Below are 27,336 nucleotides of genomic sequence, written 5' to 3'. Positions count from 1 at the left end.
CATAAGCATGCATTTTGAAGTGTCTTACAACTTGCTTAAACGAAATATAAATTTAATAGCTTTTGGACAGGACATAGTTTGATGGTGATGCGTTAAAAGTTCACGATTCATAACCTTATCTGACATGACATGCTCAAGACTAAAGTATGCATGTGATTGAAACAAACAATTAGCAAACGGAAAGTCTGCAAAGTAGGGATCTTAGAAAAACAATATATAGTAATTATTCGCTATCGCTTATTCTCATTCATTCTTGTGTAGCAGTAGAATTTGACCGGCATTTTGTTGTCCTCATGATTTGATTTTAGAGATTATACCTTTGACTTTCCATAATGAATCAGTCACGATTGGATAACTAAATTAATGGTCAAAATGATCGAGATATTAGTGATATGACTTTTTATTTCAAAAAAATAAATTTTCTTAACTAAATCAACGGGTTACAAATGGCATTCCGATATGGGAATGTAATAAAAAGCTAAATCGAAAATGCCACTCCTCTCTTTAAAAAAATAAATGATTGAAAAATCTGATCAATCAGTTGGTCATCTTATTTTTTTAATAAATAAAAAATATTATATATATCAAAATATGTAAAACAATATTTCTTATAGACGACCGATAACATAACTATGCATCAAAATCAAAATGTTCATCAACATCATTGTGTCATAAATCTCTCAGTTCAACGGTCTAAACTCCCACCAACACTGCCAAGATCACGAGCTGCCATAGCATGATACGGTCACATCAACGTCATTAAATGAGACGGTCAAATTCGACTTGCACAGATTCAGATCTCTCGTTAAGACCGTCAAAAAAATCCGACCAACAGTGCCATGACCAGTTGATTTGATCGAGCTGCCATAGCATGATATGGTCACGTCAACATCATTAAATAAAACGGTCAATTTCGACATGCACAGATTCAAATCTCTCAGTGAGAATGTCATAAAAGTCCCACCAAAATTGCCATGACCAGTTGATTTGATTGATCTGCCATAGTATAATACGGTAACGTCATTCATCACCAATTAACCTAGAAATTATGTAAAAAAAAAAACCAGTCATGTCTATCAAAAAAAAATAAAAAAGAATGGTCTCTTACTCACAAGAATAACATGGCCAACGAGCGCCAGACTGCCACCCGGTCCATCTAACCTCCGGAGGCTCACCATCTTCTTGGTGTCTTTCCTCCTGATTGCTTTACTGCCTTGTCCAAAAAAATTTGCCCCATCGCAAAGTTTGGCAAGGTCCGTGTGCAAGTATAAAGATCATTTTTATTAAAATATTTTAATATTAAAATTTAAAATCAAATAATAATATATCAAATTTATGATGCATACTTTTTGATATCATTCAGAAAGTTTTTATTTGATTTACAAATACATTGTCGGATGTAAAAGTTATAGTGATTAATTATGGATAAATAAGAGATGAAAGAATATTTATAATCTCTCATTGACTAGTTCACATGATTAAGAGGAGATGAAAGAATATTTGTAATTCTCAATAATATCATGTATCTCTATCTCCTCCTATATGTATATATATATTTTTTATGATATTAGAGGATTCTATCATTTTTAGCAACAGCACAATATTTAGGATACTTAATTAGAAAGTTCCTTCTAGGATACATAATATCTCCTAAGGAATCATATTATTTCGTTTCTTTTAACCGATATCAATAATATATCTTATCTAATTAGATAGGATCACATAATATAGTATTCTCTCACTTGGCCTATTAATTTATAAGATATAAAAAAATTTAAAATCAAAATAAATAAAATAAAAATTATTTTAAAAATATATTTAAATAGATTTTTAAAATTTAAAAAATAATTTATATGTGCGAATTAATTTTATAAAATAGATCAATAAATCAAATAAACATAATACCATATTAAATCAAACTATTGAGTCATAACAATTGTATATTATATTTCTATAATCAATTAATTAACTAAATGGTTCCACGAAATTCATCCATATATATACAACAACATCATCCGACAAGACAAAGTCAAGAATTTTTAGATCAGATAGGGACCTTATAACCATAGATGCACTATCGTTTGTTATGATACAAAAACAAAAGTAGGAAACACTTTGCAGGTGCGGACATAATCAATAATATGACATGAACTGTTGATTTGTGCGCCAGAGAGAGCGGTGACGGTAACTATCAATCAACTCCTACATTATCAACCGTTCACTCGTCACTGTCTTACGAATTTATGGGATACGCCGATGTGTTTTTTGCATCGATTGAGAGTGGCCTTTCATTGCTGCGTGTCCTGGATGCATGCAGATTCCCAAATTGTTGCTTCCTTGGGGTTGCACCCAGAATTCGTCAGTGGCTAGAATAAAATAGCTATTCAACGAGTTCAACAATCCAAACTTGGATTTATAATAATTTGGACCAAAGTAGGATTCTTGATTTGACTTCATCTTGTCAATTTCATATACATCCATCTTATTCAAAGAAATAATACAACGGGTGACCACTGAACATGGACGCATCTCAAGTGTTAAGAGACTACACCTTGGACTTTTCTTTTGCATGCCGCACAAGCTTTGTCCACTCGGAGTAGGACACGTCCATGGCGGCTTGCTTGCGATCGAAACAATCGTAACGAACGGAAAGTTGGCGTAGGCAGAGATTATAGAAAAAATAATACATATAACGATAATTTATCAGATTTTATAGTTTGTTCTCATTTTAAAGTGGCTGACGAATTTGACCGCCACCGTTGTGATCCCATTTTTTTGTTTGTTGTACAATCGAGACTTTGACCCAGATGAACTATCGTGATGATACGGGAACGTCCGTCACTACTGAACCGGGAAGCTGCATGCGAAACTCGTAACTGTCGTGTGTATAAGAAGGGTGTACGGGCCTGTGGTGCCTCATCACCAGAAAACTAATTCAACCATGGATCTCACCAGCACCTCCTTCCTCTTCACCTTTCTCGTCCTCCTCGTTTCGCTGCTGCTACTCAAGAAGAACAGGTCCGGTCGCGGAGCTCGTGCCACACTGCCTCCCGGTCCATCTAAGCTCCCTATCATAGGCAGCTTGCACCATCTCTTGGGTGGCCTGCCGCATCGTTCCCTCACTGCCTTATCTAAGAAATTTGGCCCCGTGATACTCCTGAAGCTCGGTGAGGTCCCCACCCTCGTTGTCTCATCTACCGAAGCGGCTGCTGAGATCATGAAAACCCACGACGTCAGCTTCGCCTCTCGGCCCACTAACCTGAATCTCCAGTCCGCCACATACGGTGACAGGGGCGTCGGCTTTACCTCGTATGGATTCCACTGGAGGGAGCTGCGCAAGATGAGCATCGTGGAGCTATTGAGTGCCAAGCGAGTCCAATCTTTCCGCTTTATCCGGGAAGAGGAGGTGCTTAATCTTGTGCGGTCGATAGTCCTGTTGTCCAACGCTGGTTCCACCGTGAACCTCAGTAAGAAATTGGTGCTGTTGGCTAATGACATAGGCTCCCGGTCCGTCATCGGCAGCAAGTGCAAGTACCAGAAAGAGTTCATACGGATAGTGATGCAAACGCTGGAAGCTGCCGGAGGCTTCAGTTTGGCGGACTTATTCCCGTCATGGCCGATAATTAAACTTCTCAGTGGCGCGACTTTCAAGATGCAGATGTTACACCGTGACATGGACGCGATCCTGAATAGCATCATTCAAGAGCGCAGAGAAAGGAAGTCCGCAAAGCAACCGGAGGAGGAGGAGGAGGAGGAGGCCTTGGTCGATGTCATGCTGAGAGTTCAAGCTGAAGGTAGCCTGTCATTCCCCTTAGCAGACGAGGACATGAAAGCCATGATGCTGGTATGCTTTTTTTGAAACCCTAATCTTTCCTTACAGTCGCAGTTTCGAGAATCTAATTTATGGATTCCTTTTGCAATAAAGGATATGCTCGGTGGGGCCAGCGAGACCTCCGCAGGAATAATGGAGTGGGCCATGTCGGAACTGATGAGGAATCCAAGAGTGATGCGGAGGTTGCAAGAGGAGGTGAGGGAGACTGTCGGAGAAAAGGGAAAGGTGACGGAGAAGGACATCAACGGAATGAACTACTTGAAACTGGTCATCAAGGAGACTCTGAGGCTGCACCCTCCTGTTCCTCTGCTGCTCCCCCGAGAGTGCCGGGAGACGTGCGAGGTTCTTGGTTACCAGATACCAGAGAAGACAAGAGTATTCGTGAACGTTTGGGCCTTGGGAAGGGATCCTCGACACTGGGACAATCCCACTGAGTTTGAGCCAGAGAGATTCGAGAGGAGGAATTCCATGGTCGACTTCAAGGGAACCAACTTTGAGTTCTTACCTTTCGGGGCAGGGAGGAGGATATGCCCAGGGATGTCATTTGGTTTGAAGAGCATAGAGCTTTCCCTGGCTAGCCTTCTCTACAACTTTGATTGGGAGCTCCCATCGGGAGATGAAGGGATGCCCCAGGAGTTGGACATGAGCGAGACCTTCTCGATTACGTGCCGGAGGAAGTCGGACCTCTGTCTACGTGCCATCCCTCGTATTCCTTTCTCCATGACCTGACCTTTACTTAAAAATACATGCACCCGTAGTCATTTCTTCATGCATGCACTTCTACCCAGCAGTCAGCAGCATTGTTACAGAAATGTGTTGCACTTCATATAAATAGTGTTGATACGGTATAAGAGGCTCGTTCGTGTGAAGCCCTATTATGGGCAGTTTAATAAAATGAAATAATATTTATGAAATAAAAAGATCTCTGTTTTGATATTTGAAATAGTTAAATATTATTGCCAAGGACGAGTGTTACGATAAAGCATGATATTGTAAAGGTTCATCCAAATCCTGATATGCCTTGTTTTCTAGTCAACAATATCTCTAGCCTGACTAAGAGACATTATGAATAAAGATAGATATTAGTTTCCAACTAAACCAAACTCTTAATAATAGTTAAGGGTTTGAGGTTCCAAGCTTTACAGATTGTTTGATTATTAGTGATTTCGTAAAATTTCTCTTAATCACATGTCTATCATTTATGTTCAAAATGATATATCCATTTTTGAAGGCGTAAAACAATGACATCTCTTTTCCGGTCCACAAAATTATTAAGTGTTTATAGATAATTTTGTGGATGGGAATAGAGATGCCTTTACGCATGAAATCATCTAAAGTCGACAAATCTATTCACTTCCAACCAAAGTGGAGCGTAAATTAAGCATAACAACTAGTTCCGGCTTTTTCCCTTGGAGCATGAAATTTTAAATGTAAAACACCATATATGACCTCTCCGCTGCTGGGTGCACATTGCCAGATAGATAAAAACCCATTTGGAAATGAATGATTACAAAAAGAAAACTTAAGGCTATTTAAAAAAGAAATCGCAGTCGTATCTTTTATAATACTATATTAATGCTGGAGGATATAAAAGGAAACTACACTATCTTACTTATTTACTGGATTCTGGAAGAACCTGTGTATCTTATTTCCTATGTTGCATTGGCTTTTGAATCCAGAAGGGCCAAATACTTTGCTATGGCCTCTCCTTCTTTCATTACTTCCGCGTCGTAGTCTGCCAATGGATCACCGGTCAGTTCTTTCGCAAGCTCGTCTTCCACGGCTTCGTCTCTCTCATATTTGTGTTCTCCTCCCAGATCCATTTTATCTTCATTAGCTAAAGCGGCTGATGGCCCTTGATCATCTTTCGGTTGGTTGATTATAGCATGCTGGCTGTCCTCTGAATTTGCTCCGACAAGAAGTTTCAACGCATCATCCTTGGTACATGACCTTCGCACAGCATCCACAACTGCAGTCAAGAATAGTTAATTCCGAACGCAAGTACCGGACAGTGCAACAGGAGCTAATGGAGATCTGGTCAAGCATATGGAATCTACTGCTTGTGAAAATAAGAATGGTCAGATAACTTGGGCAACATTAGATGCCTGGGAGTCATCACGAGAAGGGCACCCTTGTCTGAAATAAATGCATCAAACACTTGATTGTCCGAGGAATAAATGAAGCGATGAAATACCTGATGATCGGTTATACCACAAGGATACTAATTCCTCGATGTCTGCACCTGAGGAATCCTATACTCCCAACTGTCAAGTCGATTCTCGCAGTCAAAAGGTCATTAGTTAGTGAAAATGATAATATAGAAGCACTCTAAAGAAAACCAAGTACCAGAAGGGCACAATTTCTTTCAGGATTTGTCAACAGATCTAATGCTTTTTTAACTTCATTTTCGTTCACCCTAAGAGCCTGTGCAGCAAGATCTCTATCAAAACTGCAAAATAGATTGACTAGTAGTGTACATGTAATGATCCTAGACACCAGAGAGCAATCTGATAAGTGCCTGACACAATCTAATGTTTCACAATCCACAGAAGCAAAGCCATTACATCTGTCACATTATGCTATATGCCATGATTTATTAGTACCATATCTCCTCTGTTCTCTACAAGTTCATACAATCAGCAACAATCATTAATTAAAAAATGAGACAAAAACATTCTATGGTAAAGTATAGAGCTATACAAAATCTCCGCTTGTCGCTGAATGTTCTCCTGTTTCCTGAGTATTTTCCTAGCTTGCTCTTCAACCAGGAAATGAACTGCTGGCTGAACGTCTTGACCGGTCATTCTTAGGGCCCTTTTCGCTGCATTTTCTTTGTAACCCATTCCCATGAGCAGTGACAAAGCTTCATCGGGTACTTGAAGCTAAAGCTATTGTCACATTGAATTAGCATATAAGATGTTCCTTGAATAACTGAAAAAGGAAAATTCCACAGCTATTGACGAAATCTGGTAAACTGGATTTCTTCTCAATCATTGAATAGATTATAAATGCACAATTCATATATACATATGTGTGTATTTACAATTGCATATGCACAAGAATGTCATACAAAATTTCTCCTTCATCTTCATCTTCGAAGTTGTCTTTTGGATATTATTCTATGCATAATTATGTATGATACGCAAAGAGAAACTACCAAGGTCGAGTTGACAAAAAATGGATTTCTAACTATCATATTTAATAATGATACAAGTGTTCAACCAGAAAACATACTTAAGAGTAAAATGAAAAATTAGAGGGCTCAAATAAGTCCTAGTTTGCTAATTCCCTATTCATATATGCAGATCATTTTGTCATGAATGATAGGTCTTCTCTTGATAATAAGGTAAAGATGCTCGCTGATAAAAGATATTGCTCCAATAGTTCTACAACATCTGCTATATGTCATATCCTATTTATTAAATTTTTAAATCTACTTATCTAGGTTGTCTCTTGATAATATGCTAAAGATGCTCATTGCTAAAGAGGTTCAGCTCTGCATCGAGGATCCTCATCCTTGACCTCTCTTCTCCACTCTTGAAGATTGGTGCGGGGGACGGTTATTCTCACAATCCAAACCTAGTCGGGCTATTCTCATAATCCAGGTTTGACAAATTACTTCTAAACTGATAAAAGCTTTTGTGAGTTGGGCAGCGGCTTTTTTTTTTTTTCTCTTTTGTTGTCTTCATAGAAAAGATCTTAAATGCACTCTCAATAAGAAAAGGACATTGCTCGTGATTGCCTTATAGAGTTAGAACTTGATGGTAGTTTCTTGAAGTAGGAGGTTGAATGCTTAATAATGTTGAGTAAAGGAAATGACTAACTCCCTAATCTTCTTCTCCTCTTCAAGTGTTTAACGTTTGAACTCATCCTCTCTGTCCACTTTGATGGTCAATTTCCCTCCAAATAGGAGATGCAATTTCACAAATGAAAACAAAAAAATATTTTCATCCACATCACTGTAATGCATCATTTAGTTGCATGATTTGAGTGCTAAACCTAGTGCTCCAGGAGTGATTACATCTGAGGCCAACAAATCATGATATCGGTATGGCCTTCTATCATTAATAAAGAGTAACATATTCTCTCTTCAGTTTTTAATATCAGCAAAAACATTTCGAAGGCTTGATAAGAAATAGTATATCATATAGACTAATATATATTATCCCATGTAATTAGTTATTTTTAGTATCTCGGTTCCTACGCTTTCCAAAGTTACAGTGGGATTCTTATATTTATGAAAGTAAAATATTGAGACCCCTATATAAGATTAAAAAAATAATTTCATAAGATTAAAAATCAAGAAAGAGAGAGATTTTATTGAAGCAACGAGATTAAATGTTTCATTTTCATGAGTATAAAAATCTCAATGTAACTTTTGAAAATATAGAGATCAGGATGCTAAAAATAGCTAATTAGTAATATGTAATTAGCCTTATACCGGAGGAAATTTATCTATGCTATCCATGGATGGCACTAATAATTTACTCACCTCTTAATTTCTTTGAATATTTTTGTCGAAGGGATGAGATGAGAGGCCCACTAGCGGGTCTCCGAATCATGTGTTGCATAATAATTATATGCATCGAGAAAAAAATTGGAAGGCATATGTATAATCATCAGCAGGAGTCCGAGGCAACTTACCTCTGGCTTGTGTTTCCAATAAGATGAATCAATTCAGTTATAATTTTTTACACTGCATTACAATATTTTTCTAGCATGCTGAAAATATCATAACATAGTATAAAAAAAGATAAAGAGAAGGAAAAAAAAGATAATTTTTTTTAGGTTTATTGGAAACATTATAACTAGATCAGTTTATTTTATAGATCCATCCATAGAAAAATAAAGAGAAAGAGAAGAAAAAAAAGATAATGACGTGTTATCAAATCAGAATTAGACCAAGCATCATGAAAAAATGAACGATTCTTAGAAAATTATAGCAATCGGAGGCACTTCCTTTAAAAAATATATAAATAGATGGACTTTTTGTGAGAAATCGCTCCACAACACATGAAACCGAAGTGTAGCACGTCAATCTGCTTAAAATTTCCACGGCTCTCAATGTGTGGTAGGTGGTGAGCCTAAATTTTGTTTCTAGAAAAGTAAAGCAGTCAAACTAATACAAGTGGAAACAATATAACAACATCTATAGTTTAGTGCTTTGGCCAAGAACAATGACATTGCAAATTGAAGTTTCAAAATTTAAATTGGATCTACATAATCAAATATTGCATCACAATGGAGTAATCGATCCGTTGTATCGTGTTTCTCTCACAAATTAAAAAAATATCAAGTAATTTCACTGAGATATGACCTAATGTACCAAATAATAATCAAGGAAAAGAATTCCTCCAGCATTAAATACATAAGTTTTGATCCAATTTAGACACCACTAACGTAAGGCATACTACCTAATATCCATGACCCATCTGACGAGATGACTCTTCTCTATTAATCTCCAAAAGGATTTGGCCGTAGTTGACAATCCTGTCAATCATTTTCGATAAATAAATAGATCAATAAATTGACTGGTTCCACAAACATATACTTTTTCTGTTACTGGACTTGTGCACTATCAAGTTCCAATTACAGTGCACCCGTTTAGTCAATATATCTCCAGTCTTCAGTCCGTATGCGTTTTTCAATATGATTAGGACTCGCAAATTAGTAATGGTGATGGTTGTGGATGATAATTTCAAACCATCCCTTGTTATTAATCGATTATTCAATCGATGACTGTCAGCTTGACAGCGGAGGTTGCCGAGAGTTAAAAGGCATTGACTCACCAGCCACATAAGCGTCAGCTCATGTTTAGCCTGCTGTCACGAGCAGAGCCTCATGTTCATTTTAGATGAGTATCACGTCACATCAGAACGTGTTAGATAATATCAACGCATTATGTTTACGTACATAGACGTGACCTGAAGAGAGGATAATTAAGAATTATCTTCTATAATTAATTATGATTAATATTTCGATTTTTATATTTTAAATAATAGTATTGAGATTATAAGAAAGTGAAACATTTAATCCAAATTCTCCTTACATCATTAACTTACGGAAGAGCATGAATAGAAAGGACAAATATGTAATTTTATTATTTTTAAATTATTAATTTTATATAAATTTTTCTGATCGATTTTTTCTTCCTCTACTCTTACCAATCTATTCGCTCATCACCCGCCACACCAACTTGGCCACTGCACTCAATCACTTATCATACTTGCTCGATCATTGTTCGCTCACCGCACCCACTCACTTGTCGCACCCGCTCGTCCATCACCCCTCTTTCCAACCTGCTTGCCCGTCACCTTGTCATCCCCGCCCTAACCAACAACGACCTCATCGTCATCGGTGAAACTTGCTTCAGCCGGCACTAAACATGCGTATGTGGTATGAACAGCAGCTTGAGTTGCCAGATGGGATGTTATTGAAAGGTGCAACATTGTTGGGGTAATTATAGATTATTTCTATTAGAAGTTATCTATTTTAAGAGATGACACCTTTTGCTACAACTGCAGTAAAAATTGTAATTAAATACACGTATAAAATATAAGAATCTGTCATAAAATTCTCTATTTGTTATTCCTAATCGTACACTAGAATATCAAGAACAGTTCATTTAATCCTGACAATTTTGGAGCTAATGAATTTGTCTACGTATCAGGAATGGAAAGAAGGGCAATGGGATGACGAAGTGGTGGATGAGCAGGTTAGAAAGAGTGGAGAAGGACGACCCAATCGATGTGAACGGGTTGTGACGGGCAAACGACGGATGAGTAGGTGTGGCAAGCGAGTAGGTGCTATAGATGAGCGACGAGCGACAAGTGCGGTGGGCGAGTGATGGGTAACAGGTGTGATGGGCAACGCAAATAGATTGAAAAGACGACGGACAACATTTTTATCCTTTCTATTCACACCCTTTTACACATGTTATTTTTTTCCGTCAACGAAGTTAACAATGTAAGAGGAATTGAAGTTAAATATTTCACTTTATAAGTGTATGGATCATAATACTAATTTTTAAAGTATAAAGATGGAAATGCTAATCATAATTAATTATAAAATAATCTGTAATTATCCCCTGAAGAATGGTATGAGTTTTCCTTACAAGTCTGATATCGGACAAAAAAGTATGACAAGAATAATTAAATTATTCTATGCCAACTTCAATCTCAAAATTCATACACATGCATTTCATTGTGTCTTACAACTTGCTTAAACGATGTATAAATTTAATAGCTTTTGGACAGGACATAGTTTGATGGTGATACGTTAAAAGTTTACGATTTATAACCTCATCTGACATGACATGCTCAAGACTAAACTATCTATGTGATCGAAACAAACAATTAGCAAACGGAAAGTCTGCATGGCAGGGATCTCAGAAAAACAATATATAGTAATTATTCACTATCGTTGATTCTCATTCATTCTTGTGTAGCAGCAGAATTTGACCGGCATTTCGTTGTCCTCATGATTTGATTTTAGAGATTATAGCTTCGACTTTGCATAATGAATCAGTCACGATTGGATAACTAAATTAATAGTCAAAGTGATCGAGAACTTAGTGATAAGATTTGTTTTTCTTTAAAGAAAATAAACTTGATTAATTAAATCAATGGGTTACAAAAGACATTCGTGTAATAAAAAGAAGCTCAGCTGAGAAGACCACTCCTCTCTCTAAAAAAATAATAATAAATAAAAAATCTTAGCATACCTAATCAATCAGTTGATCATCTTATTTTTCTTCCTATATAAATAAAAATATTATATAAATCAAAATATGTAAAACAATATTTCGTATAAACGACGGATAAGATAAACTATTCATCAAAATGTTCATCAACATCATCGAGTCAAATTCCACATGCACAAGTTCAAATCTCTCAGTAAAACGGTCTAAAGTCCCACATGTCGTGACCAGTTGATTTGATTGAGCTGCCATAGCATGATCGGGTCACGTCAATCATCACCAAGTAACCTAGAAACTGTGTACATAAAAGGTAAGCACTGTCATGTCTATCAGAAACACAGGAGGGGTCTCTTGCTCCTTGGTTCCCATAGAGCCATGGATTTCACCAACACGGCGTTCCTTTTCTCCACCCTCCTCTTTCTCTTCCTCCTGCTGCTACTCAAGAAGAACAGCTCCAGCCGACGAGCCAGTGCCAGACTGCCGCCCGGTCCATCTAATCTCCCTATCGTAGGCAGCTTGCACCATCTCCTTGGTGCCTTGCCTCATCAGTGCTTCGCTGCCTTGTCTAAGAAATTTGGCCCCGTCATGCTTCTAAAGCTTGGCGAGGTCCCTACCCTCGTCGTCTCCTCTCCCGACGCGGCTGCTGAGATCATGAAGACCCACGACATCAGCTTCGCCTCTCGGCCCACGAACTTGACTCTCCAGTCCTTCACGTACGGTGACAGGGGCATCGGCTTTGCCTCGTATGGATCCCGTTGGAGAGAGCTGCGCAAGATGAGCATCCTGGAACTATTGAGTGCCAAACGAGTCCAATCTTTTCGCTTTATCCGGGAAGAGGAGGTGCTTAATCTTGTGCAGTCGATTCTCCTGCTGTCCAACACCGGATCCGCTGTGAACCTCACTAGAAAATTTGTTCTGTTGTCTAATGACATAGCCGCGCGGTCCATCATCGGGAGCAAGTGCAAGTATCAGAAAGAGTTCCTACGGATAATAACGGAAGCGCTGGAAGCAGCGGGAGGCTTCAGCTTGGCCGACTTATTCCCGGCATGGCCGATAATTAACGTTCTCAGTGGCATGTCTTCCAAACTGCAGAGATTACACCGGGAAATAGATGCAATCTTGAATAGCATCATTCAAGAGCACAAAGAGAGGAAGTCCGTAGAGCAACCAGAGGAGGACTTGGTTGATGTCATGCTTAGAGTTCAAGCCGAAGGTGGCCTGTCATTTCCCCTCGCAGACGAGTACGTGAAAGCTATTATCCTGGTATGCTTTCTTTAAAGCCCTAATCTTACAGGACAGTGGCTATTTCTTGGATGCCCTATCGAGAATCTAATTTCTGGTTTCGTTTTGCAATGAACACTTTAAAGGATCTACTTGGTGGGGGCAGCGAGACTTCCGCAACAATACTGGAGTGGGCCATGTCGGAGCTGATGAGGAATCCAAGAGTGATGAGGAGGGTGCAAGAGGAGGTGAGGGAGACTGTCGGAGGAAAGGGAAAGGTGACAGAGGAAGACATCGACGGAATGAACTACTTGAGACTGGTAATCAAGGAGACTCTGAGGCTGCACCCTCCGGTTCCTCTGCTGCTCCCCCGAGAGTGCCGGGAGGCGAGTGAGGTTCTTGGTTACCAGATACCAGAGAAGACGAGAGTGTTCGTGAACATTTGGGCCTTAGGAAGGGATCCTCAATACTGGGACAACGCGACTGAGTTCGAGCCAGAGAGATTCGAAGGGAGGAACTCGATGGTCGACTTCAAGGGAACCAACTTCCAGTTCCTACCTTTCGGAGCAGGAAGGAGGATGTGCCCGGGGATGTCATTTGGGTTGGCGAGCTTAGAGACTACCCTTGCCTCTCTTATCTACCACTTCGATTGGGAGCTCCCAACAGGAGATGAACAGAAGTATATCGAGTTGGACATGAGCGAGACTTTCTTATTGTCATGCAAGAGGAGGTCGGAGCTTTGTCTGCGTGCTATCCCTCGGATTCCTCTGTAAACCCACCACATCCTCATCGTAATATCATCTTAATATGATAATATATCCATGAATAAATCCCTCGGATTCCTTTGTAATCCCACCACATCCCCATTGTAGCACCATCTTTAGATGATAATATATCCACAGATAAATATTCAAATAAAGCTTAGCCGGTGTCCTAACTCGATTCCCGTCTTCATCGTTCGAACCGGAATCGGCACCACCAATTTCGGCTTTGATTCCAGAACCGATCCAATTCAATTTTAAGAAACCGAAACCATCAATTAAGAAAAGTAAGAAAACGTATGGCTCTTTGATACAGAGACAAGTAAGAAAAACATATGGATATGAACGATTGCTTTGCGCAGAGGGAACCGTAAACTTGACCAACGTCTATTACATTGTCAACCATTGTCTCGTCACTGTCTTGCAAATTTTTGGTATACGTTGCATTGTCAACGTGATCACTGTCTTACAAAACTTTTGGATACACCAATCTGTGCTTGCATTAATTGAGGGTTGAGAATCGTCCATTCATTGTTGCGCGTCAGAGATGCACGCAGATGGTCCACTGGTTTGCACCCAGAACTCGTGGGTGCCCTTTCTAAAAACGCTATTCAACGAGGGCAACAGTCCAAACCTGGGATTCTTGATTTGACTTCCACCTGGCAATTCCTCTTACCGCATGCTCAAAGAAATAATACAACTGATGGCCTCTGAAGACGGCCGGCCGTGTCTTTGAGTGTTTCCATGCATGTATATACATATAAACCTGTTCCACATTGTGATTTGATATGATACTAAACTAATGGCCACTGTGGTGTAAAGACTTGTAATGCAGTTCTAAATCAACGCAATTTGATTAGGAAGACTGTCATGGAAGTCGCCACGTGACATGGAAGCTATATACAAAACTAAGCACTGTCATGTATATGACGAAGGAAGCTAATTCTACCTCCAATAGTTGGCGTACGCATGCAAATAAATTGAAATATACTTTTCCTAGCACTAAACCTATGCAAATATGAACTTCAAATAGATGGCATCTGCATAAATAATATCTCGAGTGCTTCTCAGTTGCACGCATACTTCATTATGATTAGGACTTGCAGGCTTATAATATTAACGATTATGGATGAAAATTTCAAACCAAATCAATATTATTGCCATGGATGAGTGTTACGATAAAGAGCTTGGATACCATAAAATTTCATCCCCAATAAGAGACATTATGAATAAATATAGATATTGGTATCTAACTAAACCAAACTCTTAATAATAGTTAAGGGTTTGGGGTTTCAGGCTTTACAGCTTGATTGATTATTAGTGATTCTGTAAAGCTTTTCTTAACTACGTGTCTATCATCCATATTGAAAATGACATATACATTTTTTAAGGCATAAAACAATGACATCTTTATTTCCTTCCACAAAATTATCAAGTGTTTATAGATATTCTCAAGTGTTTATAGATAATTTTGTGAATGGGAATAGAGATGCCTTTATGCTTGAAACCATCTAAAAGTCTACAAATCTATTCACTTCCAACCAAAGTGGAGTGTAAATTTCTTAAAGTCAACAAAACTATTCACTTCCAACCAAAGTGGAATGTAAATTTAGCGTAACAACTAGATCAGGTTTTTTCCCTTCAAGCAAGATATTTTAAACGTAAAACACCATATATGACCTCTCGGCGACTGGGTGCACATTGCCAGAAATACATAAAAACCCATTTGGAAATGATGATTACAGAAAGAGAAAAAATAAAACTTAAAGCTACTTAAAAAAAGAAATCGCAGTCGTATCTTCTATAATAATATATTAATGCTGGAGGATACAAAAGGAAACTACACTATCTTACTTATTTACGGGATTCTTCCTATGTATCTTATTTCCTATGTTGCATTGGCTTTTGAATCCAGAATGGCCAAACACTTTGTTGTGGCCTCTCCTTTCATTACTTCCGTGTTGTAGTCTGCCAAAGGAGCAAGCTCATATTCCATGGCTTCGTCTCTCTCATATTTGTGTTCTCCTCCCAGATCCATTTTATCATCATTAGCTAAAGCAGCTGATGGCCCTTAATCATCTTTCGGTTGGTTGATTGTAGCATGCTGGCTATCCTCTGAATTTGCTCCGACAAGAAGTTTCAACACATCCTCCTTGGTACGTGACCTTTGCACAGCGTCCACAACTGCAGTCAAGAATAGTTAATTCCGAACGCAAGTACTTGACAGTGTAACTGGAGCTAATGGAGATCTATGGTCAAGCATATCGAATATATTGTTTGTAAAAATTAAGTATGGTCAGATAACTAGGGCAACATTAGATGCCTGGGAGTCATCACGAGAAGGGTACCCTGGTCTGAAATAAATGCATGAAACACTTGATTGTCTGAGGAATAAATGAAGCGATGAAATACCTGGTGATCGGTTATACCCCATGGATACTAATTCCTCAACGTCTGCACCTGAAGAATCCGATACTCCCAACTTCCAAGTCGACTCTGGCAGTCAAAAGGTCATTAGTTAGTGAAAATGATAATAGAGAAGCACTCTAAAGAAAACCAAGTACCTGAAGGGCTCTCAGGATTTGTCAAAAGATCTAACGCTTTTTGAACTTCATTTTCATTCACCCTAAGAGCCTGTGCAGCAAGATCTCTATCAAAACTGCAAAATAGATTGACTAGTAGTGTACATGTATTGATCCTAGACACCAGAGAGCAATCTGATAAGTGCCTGACACAATCTAATGTTTCACAATCCACAGAAGCAAAGCCATTACATCTGTCACATTATGCTATATGCCATGATTTATTAGTACCATATCTCCTCTGTTCTCTACAAGTTCATACAATCAGCAACAATCATTAACTAAAAAATAAGATAAAAACATTCTCTGGCAAAGTATAGAGCTATACAAAATCTCTCCTTGTCGCTGAATATTCTCCTGTTTCCTGAGTATTTTCCTAGCTCTTCAACCAGGAAATGAACTGCTGGCTGAACGTCTTGACCGGTCATTCTTAGCGCCCTTTTCGCTGCATTTTCTTTGTAACCCATTCCCATAAGCAGTGACAAAGATTCATCGGGTACTTGAAGCTAAAGCAATTGGCACATTGAATTAGCATATAAGATGTTCCTTGAATAACTGAAAAAGGAAAATTCCATGGCTATTAACGAAATATGGTAAAGTGGATTTCTTGTCAATCATTGAATAAATTATAAATGCACACATTCATATATCCATATGTGTGTATTTACAATTGCATATGCACAAGAATGTCATACAAAATTTCTCCTTCATCTTCATCTTCGAAGTTGTCTTTTAGATATTATTCTATGCATAATTATGTATGATACGCAAAGAGAAACTACCAAGGTCGAGTTGACAAAAAATGGATTTCTGACTATCATATTTAATAATGATACAAGTGTTACCAGAAAACATACTTAAGAGTAATTTTGTCATGAATGATAGGTCTTCTCTTGATAACAAGGTAAAGATGCTCGCTGATAAAAGATATTGCTCCAATAGTTCTACAACATCTGCTATATGTCATATCCTATTTATTAAAATTTTAAATCTACTTATGTAGGTTGTCTCTTGACAATATGCTAAAGATGCTCATTGCTAAAGAGGTCCAGCGCTGCATCGAGGATCCTCATCCTTGACCTTTCTTCTCCACTCTTGAAGATTGGTGCGGAGGACGGTTATTCTCACAATCCAAACCTAGTCGGGCTATTCTCATAATCCAGGTTTGACAAATTACTTCTAAACTGATAAAAGCTTTTGTGAGTTGGGCAGCAGCTTTTTTTTCTCTTCTTTTGTCTTCATAGAAAATATCTCAAATGCACTCTCAATAAGAAAAGGACATTGCTGGTGATTGCCTTATAGAGTTAGAACTTGATGGTAGTTTCTTGAAGTAGATGGAGGTTGAATGCTTAATAATGTTGAGTAATGGAAAGGACTAACCCCCTAATCTTCTTCTCCTCTTTAACTGTTTAACATTTGAACTCATCCTCTCTATCCACTTTGACGGTCAATTTCCCTCCAAATAGGAGATGCAATTTCACAAATGAAAACAAAAAAATATTTTCATCCACTTCATTGTGATGCATCATTTAGTTGCATGATTTGAGTTCTCAACCTAGTGCTCCAGGAGTGATTGCATCTGAGGCCATGAAATCATGATATCCTTATGGCCTTCAATCATTAATGAAGGGTAACATATTTTCTCTTCAATTTTTAATATCAGCAAAAGCATTTCGAAGGCTTGATGAGAAATAATATACCATATAGACTAATTACATATTATCCCCTGTAATTAATTATTTTTAATATCTCGATTCTTACACTTACAAAAGCTACATTGGGATCCCTATATTTACGAAAGTAAAATATTGAGACCCCTATACAGGATTAAAATATAATTTCATAAAATTAAAAATTAAGAAAGAGAGAGATTTTATTGAAGCAACGAGATTAAATGTTTCATTTTCATGAGTATAAAGATCTCAATGTAACTTTTGAAAACATAAGGATTGAAATGCTAAAGATAGCTAATTAGTAATATATAATTAATCTTATATATCAAGGGAGGAAATTTCTCTATGCTATCCAGATGGAAGGCAGTAATAATTTATTCGCATCTTAATTTCTACGAATATTTTTGTTGAAGGGATGGGATGGGAGGCCCATTAGGGGGGCTCTAAATCATGTGTTACATAATAATTATATGCATTGTTATATATTGATAAGGATCAAAGGTTGTATATAATTAAGCAATAAGGAAAAAATTGGAAGGCATCGGTGTAATCATCAGTAGGAGTCCGAAGCAGTTTACCACTGGCTTGTGTTTCCAATAAGATGAATCAATTCAGTTATAATTTTTTTGACACTACATTACAATATTTTCCTAGCATACTGAAAATATCATAACATAGCATAAAAACATAATATTTTTACAAAATTTATCCAGAAACATTATTTTATAATTTTTTTTAGTGTTACCAGAAACATTATAACTAGATCAGTTTATTTTATAGATCGATCCATAGAAAAATAAAGAGAAAGAGAAGAAAAAAAAGATAATAACGTGTTATCAAATCAGAATTAGACCAAGCATCAGGTAAAAATGAAGGATTCTTCGGAAATTACAGTAATCGGAGGCACTTCCTTTAAAAAAATATAAATAGATGGACTTTTTGTGAGAAATCACTCCATAATACATGAAACCGAAGTGTAGCACGTCAATCTGCTTAAAATTTCCACGGCTCTCAATGTGTGGTAGGTTGTGAGCCTAAATTTTATTTCTAGAAAAGTAAAGCAGTCACACTAATACAGTGGAAACAAGATAACATCTATAGTGTAGTGCTTTGGCCAAGAACAATGACATTGCAAATGGAAGTTTCAAAATTTAAATTGGATCTACATAATCAAATATTGCATCAAAATGGAGTAATCGATCCTTTGTATCGTGTTTCTCTCAACAAATTAAAAAAATATCAAGTAGTTTCACTGAGATATGACCTAATGTTCTCAGTTTGGCCGATTTATTCCCGGCATGGCTGATAATTAACGTTCTCAGTGGCATGTCTTCCAAACTGCAGAGATTACACCGGGAAATAGATGCAATCCTGAATAGCATCATTCAAGAGCACAAAGAGAGGAAGTCTGTAGAGCAACTAGAGGAGGACTTGGTCGATGCCATGCTGAGAGTTCAAGCCGACGGTGGCCTGTCATTTCCCCTCGCAGACGAGTACGTGAAAGCTATTGTCCTGGTATGCTTTCTTTGAAGCCCTAATCTTGCAGGACAGTGGCAATTTCATGGATGCCCTATCGAGAATCTAACTTCTGGTTTCATTTTGCAATGAACATTTTAAAGGATCTACTTGGTGGGGGCAGCGAGATATCCGCAACAATACTGGAGTGGGCCATGTCGGAGCTGATGAGGAATCCAAGAGTGATGAGGAGGGTGCAAGAGGAGGTGAGGGAGACTGTCGGAGAAAAGGGAAAGGTGACAGAGGAAGACATCGACGGAATGAACTACATGAGACTGATAATCAAGGAGACTCTAAGGCTGCACCCTCCGATTCCTTTGCTGCTCCCCCGAGAGTGCCGGGAGGCGAGCGAGGTTCTTGGTTACCAGATACCAGAGAAGACGAGAGTGTTAGTGAACATTTGGGCCTTAGGAAGGGATCCTCGATACTGGGACAATGCCACTGAGTTCGAGCCAGAGAGATTCAAAGGGAGGAACTCGATGGTCGACTTCAAGGGAACCAACTTTGAGTTCCTACCTTTCGGGGCAGGAAAGAGGATGTGCCCAGGGATGTCATTTGGGCTGGCGAGCTTAGAGACTTCCCTTGCCTCTCTTATCTACCACTTCGATTGGGAGCTCCCAACAGGAGATGAACAAAAGCCTATCGAGTTGGACATGAGCGAGACCTTATTATTGACATGCCGGAGAAGGTCAGAGCTTTGTCTGCGTGCTATCCCTCGGATTCCTTTGTAACCCCACCACATCCTCATCGTAGCACCATATTTACATGATTGTGTTTCATATAGTGGTGCTAATAAAATCCATGGCTTTGGTTTCTTAAAAGAACTAAATAATATATCCACAGAAAAATGTTCAAATAAAGCTTAGCTGGTGTCCTAACTCAAATCCCATCTTCATCATTTACTATTTGCAATAATAATAATAATAATAATAATAATAATAATAATAATAATAATAATAATAATAATAATAATAAAACAACATGATAAATTTTAATAAAACCCCAAATTTGACATGGCATTATGTCTTTAGACCTAATTAAAAGATAACCTAAATCCAGATAGACCCGAGTATATAAAAAAAAAAACTCAACTCTTTATAATCCCTACTTGATATTAAGAACGATAAGTAGACATGGATATCTAATTTTATACCAAGACATTTGATCCATTATCATCGTCAGCGATAATCTAAAAGCATTATTTTGAGTATGAATCGAAGAAAATATGATAAATATCCAATCCATTTTTGCTTCAAACCATGGAATTGGATAAGATATGATACACAAGATATTATAAGAATTATTGTTAAAATATAAAACATAAAATATGTAAATCTATGGTCATTATATATGTAAACTAAAAGAAGAATTTCATGGTCAGCTTAGTTGCATAAACTCCATCATAAACAATTCATTATATACCAACACTAAGTCGCAATTGAATCAAATTAAGATTACATGCTAGACCAAATGCAAATGAAAATACTTTGATTCTCGTTCTTCTTCCCATTTCTTGATTTCATATGCTGATAAAAATTCTCCATGAATCGAAATCATTCAGAACTAAGAGAATATTGTTTCCAAAAGAACATTGTTCTAAGAGTGTTTATATTTGGTTTTACTAATGTCCAAAGGCATCTACATATATATTAATCAACTAAATAAAAAGACCAGTAGAGTTATCGATTTGTATTATTCAGTTTTGTGGAGTTTCAAATCTTCCAGGACTGACCTTATCTAGCAGATCTTTGGATGTTAGATGTAGGCACATAGGTGTCACCATACCAACCTGCAATATATCAAATCAGAGAACTTATAAAAGAGATTTCTAAAGAAATCACCAAGCCTTAACCAACATAAAGAAAGAAAGAAATGCTCTAGTAAATGCAAGTAAATTTTAGTTTCAAACAGTAATTTTATATGGAAAGAGATCTCGGAAGCTAAACAAACTGATGGGGATGACAGTATAACAATACTGAAGAAATCCTTAAGTGCAGCATATACCATATGATGCATAATTAGCAAAGGGTGTCCGACAATAAATAAAAACATGCAATATAATTAATCAAGTATCACATTCTAGGTAAAGATACAACAAGCTTTAATTCAATATTATATAATATATTAATATCTTAAAATAAACAGACCAAAGAGCTAAAGTGTGAGTTCCAAGTTTTAATATATGTAATCTTTGCTTAAGATTAGGTCAAACCATCACATGCAACAAGAACAAAATTGGACTTCTGCTTTGTTTAGTAAAAAGTAACCAGTATAAAACTATTTAACAGCTGAAATTTGTTACTATGCAAGTATATCAATGGTAATGATTCTTTATATTCGATATCATCATCATCATCATCAGGTTAAGATGTTTAGCAAATCATAAATACCAAGTATTTACCACATTTTATTGTCCACTTCAAAAATCAAGTGAGTGAATTAAATTAGATAAGCCTATCAAACACATCGGTGAAAACTTTTCAATCATCTACATAATGTTATAGACAAATCAATAATCTAAAATGTGAAAGAAAAGTACCTCCTGGTCCAACACATTTATCTGAGGAATGCCCATCTGGAGAACCATAACAAAGTTGTTACCATCAATATTACAAATTGGAAAGATAATTTTGACAACAGATACTAATACATGATGCATGATCACATCAGTCGCGTTGCTGGCTCTTCCACTTGTAAGTTATTTAAGATTCCAGCAATCTTGATGATGCCCTCTCTTTAGCCCTAAATTTTGGTACTAACTCACATTTACTTGATAATATTATAAGTTTCAATCTCAAAAGAAAAAAGAATGTTGATTTGTAATATCACTTTCTTACAAAATATTATAAGGCAAAATTTTAGTCACAGAATAGGGGTCGTTTTGAGTAAAACCGATCTTCCTCATTGCCATCAGACGCATAGTCTTGATGTTTCTAACAAATTCTATCAATGGAAGGGTCGATTCAACCTCAACCAATTGACTAAGAACAAGAGAAATGCCATCCAGAGCACACAACTTGTTGAAAAGGATAAAACAACAATGCAAATGCCAAGTGAAATAGCTTACTTCGTCAGTAGCTACGTGATGGATGTGCATCGATCGTAAGGGCGGAAGAAGAAGTGGTAAGGTAGTCGATGATGAACTCAACCTAAACCGGGGAAGCCCCTCGGACAGCAGCGGTAGCAACAGCGAGGCTCGGTCGCTCTTCCATAAGACGAAGAGACTGAGGTCTCGCCGACGGTGACATCGGGTTTCGCTTCTCCAAAAGATGGAATCGGCCGTTGGTAACGGGATCCGCCTCTGGCAGCAGAGCGCGAGTCTAAGCATTTAGGGTATTCTTTGTCTTTTTAATCTTGATCGTGGGATCGAGCAATCCGAAGGTCCCAAAAAACACATACTATCCTACGGTCCAGATCGTGCATCCCTCATAAAATTAATGTATAGAATCCTTTAAATTCAAAAATTACATAATAAGTATCGGTGACAATATATGATCTTTCTGTGTTAATAGTTTAGTAACAATAAAGATACTATTTGCCCAATAAATTAACATTTGTTATAATCATAAAATTATCGTCAAAAAAGAAAAAATATATATTTATGACAGTAACAATATCGTGACGAATTTATAAATTAGAAACACTTAGTGATGACATCTTATGACAAATTAGTTTTATCATTTAAATTTTTTTCAATGACAAGTTTATCAATAAATACTCTTTAGTGAAATGTTTGTAGCATAAATTTTATAGTTAATAGTATATGTTTTTAACGGTAACTCGATATATCCATTTTAATATTTTTATCTTAGTGATATAATAAATTTTTTTACATATATTATTTATTAACTGATCAACACTCAAATTTATATAATATTATTATTCTAACAATAATCTTAAATTTTTTAATCTAAGAGGTATCTGATGATCATACAAAATTCTTAATGTTCCTATCCATTTTAACTATCTAATCTTTATGAATTATATATTTATCTGATTCTCTATTGAATAATGGATTCGAGATATATAAAAATTATACTTAATAGATTTTGATGTCCACCCAAATTAACTGTATCTTTAGATCTACTCCTAGTATTACTATAATTACATTATATACATTGAATGAAGTCCTACCCAAATTTAAAATTTTTAATTTTTAAGCTTATAAGTAATTTAACTGAAACTCTCACCAACCGAAATAATATCATTAACAAATAAAATAGACTAAGAAGGTTGAACTTGAATATGATTATTGATATAATTTATAAATAAATATTATTATTCTAAAACTCGTCATAATAAATGTATAGAAACTTTATCATAAGACTTCTCTAAATCGATAAAAATCATATACAAATCTTTTTTCTTTTCTTTGTTTTTTTTATTAATTATTTTCATAAATAAATAGCTCCAATTGTTGTTCATCAAGGTACAAAATCAAATTAATCATTATGGATATTTGTTGCACATCTTAGTTGACTTTTAATCACTCTTTCCAAAGCTTAATTCATCTATATTTAGAACATTCTTGGATATCACCTTAATATAAAGATTCAACTTAACTATCAATATAGTCTTCCTGGATATCACAGTATATCCTAACCATCAATATAAAGATTCAGCTTAACTATCATGCCATAGGGTTAATCAGTATATCACCCTTATCTCATAAACTGACACTTAGGAAACTAAATCACTTTATGGTGTAGCTCCCTTCTTGCTTACCTTTGATATGTCCATAATAGGACGATCTAAAAGTAAAAAGCATGTTATTCTACAACTGACATCAAAATAAAGATTCAACTTGACTATCATGTCACAGGGTTAATCCTAACGGTCACTGAATCTTAATCAGTATATGCTAACCATCTTGTAGAATCTAAAACATTACAATCTGATGAAGTAAAAAGATATAACACGAAAGTTTGGCCTCTCACCAATCGATTGCCTTTCACTCCAACTTCTGTGAATTTATTTATATGAAGAAAAACCCTAGTAAACACACAGTAGAAACCATAAAGCAGAAGAAATTAAAAGGAATATTTTAGATCGTAAAGATAACAACAAAGCAAAAAAAACAAGGGTGATGGTTTTGAAGTTTCACGGATAATGCAAAGTTCTGAGAGAGGAGGAGAGAGGATTCACTGTGAAGCGACTTCGTCAACGGCATGCGAGCATGGTAGCAGTGGCGCGTATTGGAATCCCACTGACGGCCGTGATCACCAGGACAAGATGTATGCGAGTAATGCGGTAATGACATACACTGAAATCCTAACGAAAGGTGTGAGTGTGTGAGTTGGACGTAGAAATTGATATACGTAAAACTAACGAGAGGTTATTGGATAGAGATTCATGATGAGATATGAGGTTCTTAATTATTAGATCCTGAAATCTAATAAAATTCAACGAGAGATTATTGGATAGAGATCCATCAATCTAAAAGGTTTAGGTAGTTGGACGAAGATCCAATACTCAATAAAACAAGATCAATTAGAGTTAAATTGACATGAAGCCTCTATAAATAGAAGAGTATCAAACACCTATAGGTTAGATATTTTTTTTAGTTGTCACCTCTTATTATCTTCTCTCCTTTTCTCTTTAAATAGTAGATGTCGAGTTTTGGGTAACGATTTAAGGAGCATCATCATAACCATGATATGTGGATCATCACTAGAAAGGAGGATACGACGCTTGACCTCCTTTATCATCTCCTACAGATTAATAGGGATTTAGGGATATACGATCTCCCGAGGTAACATAACTATTTCACACGTGATTTTAAGTTTTACGGATTTTTATATAACAATTTTCGTAATACCTTTTTAGGAATTTAAGGTTTTTGTTTTCTGTTCTTCTATTGTGCATATGATGTCATTCCTAAATTTCTCTTTAGATTTTACATGACAGAAAAAACAAGAAGATTTGGTTATCACAAGTGAAATATATCAAGAATTATTGAAAAAGGTTTAGAGTCCATCAAATGATGAGGAGAAGAAGAAAATATAAAAGGTTTTGAATATTTCAGCATTTGAAAATTTAATATACGTGATAGTATGTACGAGGCCGGATATCATATATGTAGTAGGTGTTACGAGTAAATTTTTTGCAAATCCAAGCAAAGAACACTGGACAACAATGAATTAGATCTTTAGATATCTCAGAGAGAGTTCTAAAATTTATTTAAGCTTCGAAGGTAGACCACGTGTGTTTATAGGTTACACAGATACAGATATGGTAAAATATATTGATACGAGGAAGTCTACATCATGTTTTATATTTACTTTTGCAAGGGAAGTTGTGTCATGACAATTCAGATTGAAAAGATGTATTGTTCTCTCTACCACAAAAGCAGAATATATTGCTGTTGTAGAGGTTTCCAAAGAAATATTATGAATAAAAGAATTGTTACAATAATTAGGGCTGAAACAAAAAAATTATGTGGTGCATTGTGACAACCAGATCACCATCCATTTGTGTAAGAATCAAACTTTTCATTCCAAATCAAAACATATAGATATTGTATACCACTGTATTCGAAATGTACTTGAAGAGAAACAATCGTAACTTCTGAAAATTCACACAGATGATAATGAAGCAGACATGTTAACAAAGACCTTACCAAAAGAAAGACAAGAGATATGTCGACAGCTGGTCGGTATGGTTTCATATTGACCTTCCTTATGAGCTGAAGGGAGAGGTTATTGGACCGACAACTCATTGATTCAACTTATAGTGGGCTTTAACAACCCATAACCCACTTCCCTTATTAACCTAAATATAGATCTAATAAGGGGGTGTGTTAGCCGTAAAAAAGGTACAGAAAATTAGGGGCAGAAAACTACAACAGCAACATGATTAACAAAAAGAGAAAATGACAGAAAATAAGAGAAAAAAATAGAAAAAGACCAGAATAATACAGAGACTTCTTAATTATTCAGATAGTGTTCTTATTCTCATATAAGATCTACATATTCTTATTGTTATTATTTATAGAAATTTTGGATATTGTGTACAGTGATATAATCTTTATATCTCGAATATTTTCTTATTATTGTTACTTAGGTTTTGAAAAAAAAACCTTTGATATTTATATATTCATTATTTTTATAGTAGATTTTTTCCTATTTACTCTACGATAGCAATGGCGTACAGTGGAATCTCACTTACGGCCATGAACAACGAGGACAAGATGCATGCGAGCATGGCGATAATGTCATGGAATCCCAACGACAGCCACATTGATCAGGACGGGACATTAGAGTTCCAAAGAGGAGGATGAAAAGAAGACAAAAGCACGAGTTAAAGAGTAAATGCATTAGATGTTCTCAATTATCTTTCTCTACGGTTGTTTTATATTACTGTCGTTTCTGTAATCAGTTCATTAACTAAATGGTTCTACGGAACCGATCCATATATACGACATCATCATCCGACAAAGTCAAGAGTTCTTGGGTCAGCTCTGACCTCAAACATTATGGGATCACGATATTACCCTTAAAACGTTGATAGATGCACTATCGTTTGTTCTCATGCAGAAACAAGTAGAAATTTTTTTTTGCAGGTGTCGACATGAACTGTTGATTTGTGCGCCAGAGAGCGAGAAAGGTAACTATCAATCAACTCTTATATTGTCAACCGTTCATTCGTCACTGTTTTACGAATTTATGGGATACACCGCTGTGTTTTTCGCATCGATTGAGAGTCGCCTTTCGTTGCTGCGTGCCTCATTATTGCTGTTTTGGGATGCACCCAAAATTCGTCAGCGCCCATTATAAGATAACGATTCAACGAATTCAACAGTTTAAACTTGGATCTAAGAATTTGACTTCGATATGTCAACTTCGTATGCAGCCGTCATACTACATGCTTAAAGACAACGTGCTATGAACACGGGATGCGTCTCTGAGTGTCTGCACCTTCGACTTTTCTTTTACGTGCCACACAAATTTTGTCCCAAGGCATCGTGATATGATACTAAACTAATGGCCACTGTGATCCGTGTTTTAGGACTTGCAGATTTAGAATATTGAAGATTATGAATGTAAATTTCAAA

The 27,336-nt window shown here is 36.6% G+C and overlaps 5 protein-coding genes across 7 annotated transcripts; 3 read left to right on the top strand and 2 right to left on the bottom strand.

The window, feature by feature from the left end:
* The first annotated feature begins 2,939 nt into the window (after positions 1–2,939).
* On the top strand, positions 2,940–4,803 carry LOC103989871 (desmethyl-deoxy-podophyllotoxin synthase). Its single transcript, XM_065153587.1, has 2 exons — positions 2,940–3,844; positions 3,926–4,803. The coding sequence occupies exons 1-2, from the start codon at positions 2,942–2,944 to the stop codon at positions 4,559–4,561; spliced, it is 1,539 nt and encodes a 512-aa protein (XP_065009659.1). The 5' UTR covers positions 2,940–2,941; the 3' UTR covers positions 4,562–4,803.
* Positions 4,804–5,484: 681 nt separating this feature from the next.
* LOC135641456 (uncharacterized) lies at positions 5,485–6,675 on the bottom strand. Its single transcript, XM_065156820.1, has 4 exons — positions 6,533–6,675; positions 6,179–6,281; positions 6,027–6,084; positions 5,485–5,801 (listed from the first exon to the last, which is right to left on the bottom strand). Exons 1-4 carry the CDS (start codon positions 6,673–6,675, stop codon positions 5,485–5,487), a joined length of 621 nt encoding a protein of 206 aa, XP_065012892.1.
* A 5,199-nt stretch (positions 6,676–11,874) lies between these two features.
* Positions 11,875–13,610, top strand: LOC135639777 (desmethyl-deoxy-podophyllotoxin synthase-like). The gene is made up of 2 exons (XM_065153676.1): positions 11,875–12,794; positions 12,899–13,610. Exons 1-2 carry the CDS (start codon positions 11,907–11,909, stop codon positions 13,523–13,525), a joined length of 1,515 nt encoding a protein of 504 aa, XP_065009748.1. The 5' UTR covers positions 11,875–11,906; the 3' UTR covers positions 13,526–13,610.
* Positions 13,611–15,203: 1,593 nt separating this feature from the next.
* Positions 15,204–22,583, bottom strand: LOC103989869 (uncharacterized). Of its 3 annotated transcripts, XM_065155845.1 has the most exons (6): positions 22,351–22,583; positions 21,823–21,858; positions 21,016–21,072; positions 16,078–16,601; positions 15,926–16,009; positions 15,204–15,697 (listed from the first exon to the last, which is right to left on the bottom strand). In XM_065155845.1, the coding sequence occupies exons 1-4, from the start codon at positions 22,378–22,380 to the stop codon at positions 16,377–16,379; spliced, it is 348 nt and encodes a 115-aa protein (XP_065011917.1). In that variant the 5' UTR covers positions 22,381–22,583; the 3' UTR covers positions 15,204–15,697; positions 15,926–16,009; positions 16,078–16,376. The 3 variants fall into 3 exon arrangements, 2 of the variants coding, with proteins under 2 accessions (XP_065011917.1, XP_065011916.1); XR_010497502.1 differs by having other exon boundaries at positions 15,926–16,650; XM_065155844.1 differs by having other exon boundaries at positions 15,926–16,601.
* Positions 18,455–21,002, top strand: LOC135640952 (desmethyl-deoxy-podophyllotoxin synthase-like). Its single transcript, XM_065155843.1, has one exon. The coding sequence runs from the start codon at positions 19,334–19,336 to the stop codon at positions 20,012–20,014; it is 681 nt and encodes a 226-aa protein (XP_065011915.1). The 5' UTR covers positions 18,455–19,333; the 3' UTR covers positions 20,015–21,002.
* Positions 22,584–27,336: the final 4,753 nt, after the last annotated feature.

This window comes from Musa acuminata, chromosome BXJ3-6, assembly GCF_036884655.1.
Source record: "Musa acuminata AAA Group cultivar baxijiao chromosome BXJ3-6, Cavendish_Baxijiao_AAA, whole genome shotgun sequence".
Taxonomy (NCBI): Eukaryota; Viridiplantae; Streptophyta; class Magnoliopsida; order Zingiberales; family Musaceae; genus Musa; species Musa acuminata.
Note: the sequence above shows the minus strand (reverse complement) of the source record. Positions and strands in the feature narration are given on the sequence as shown.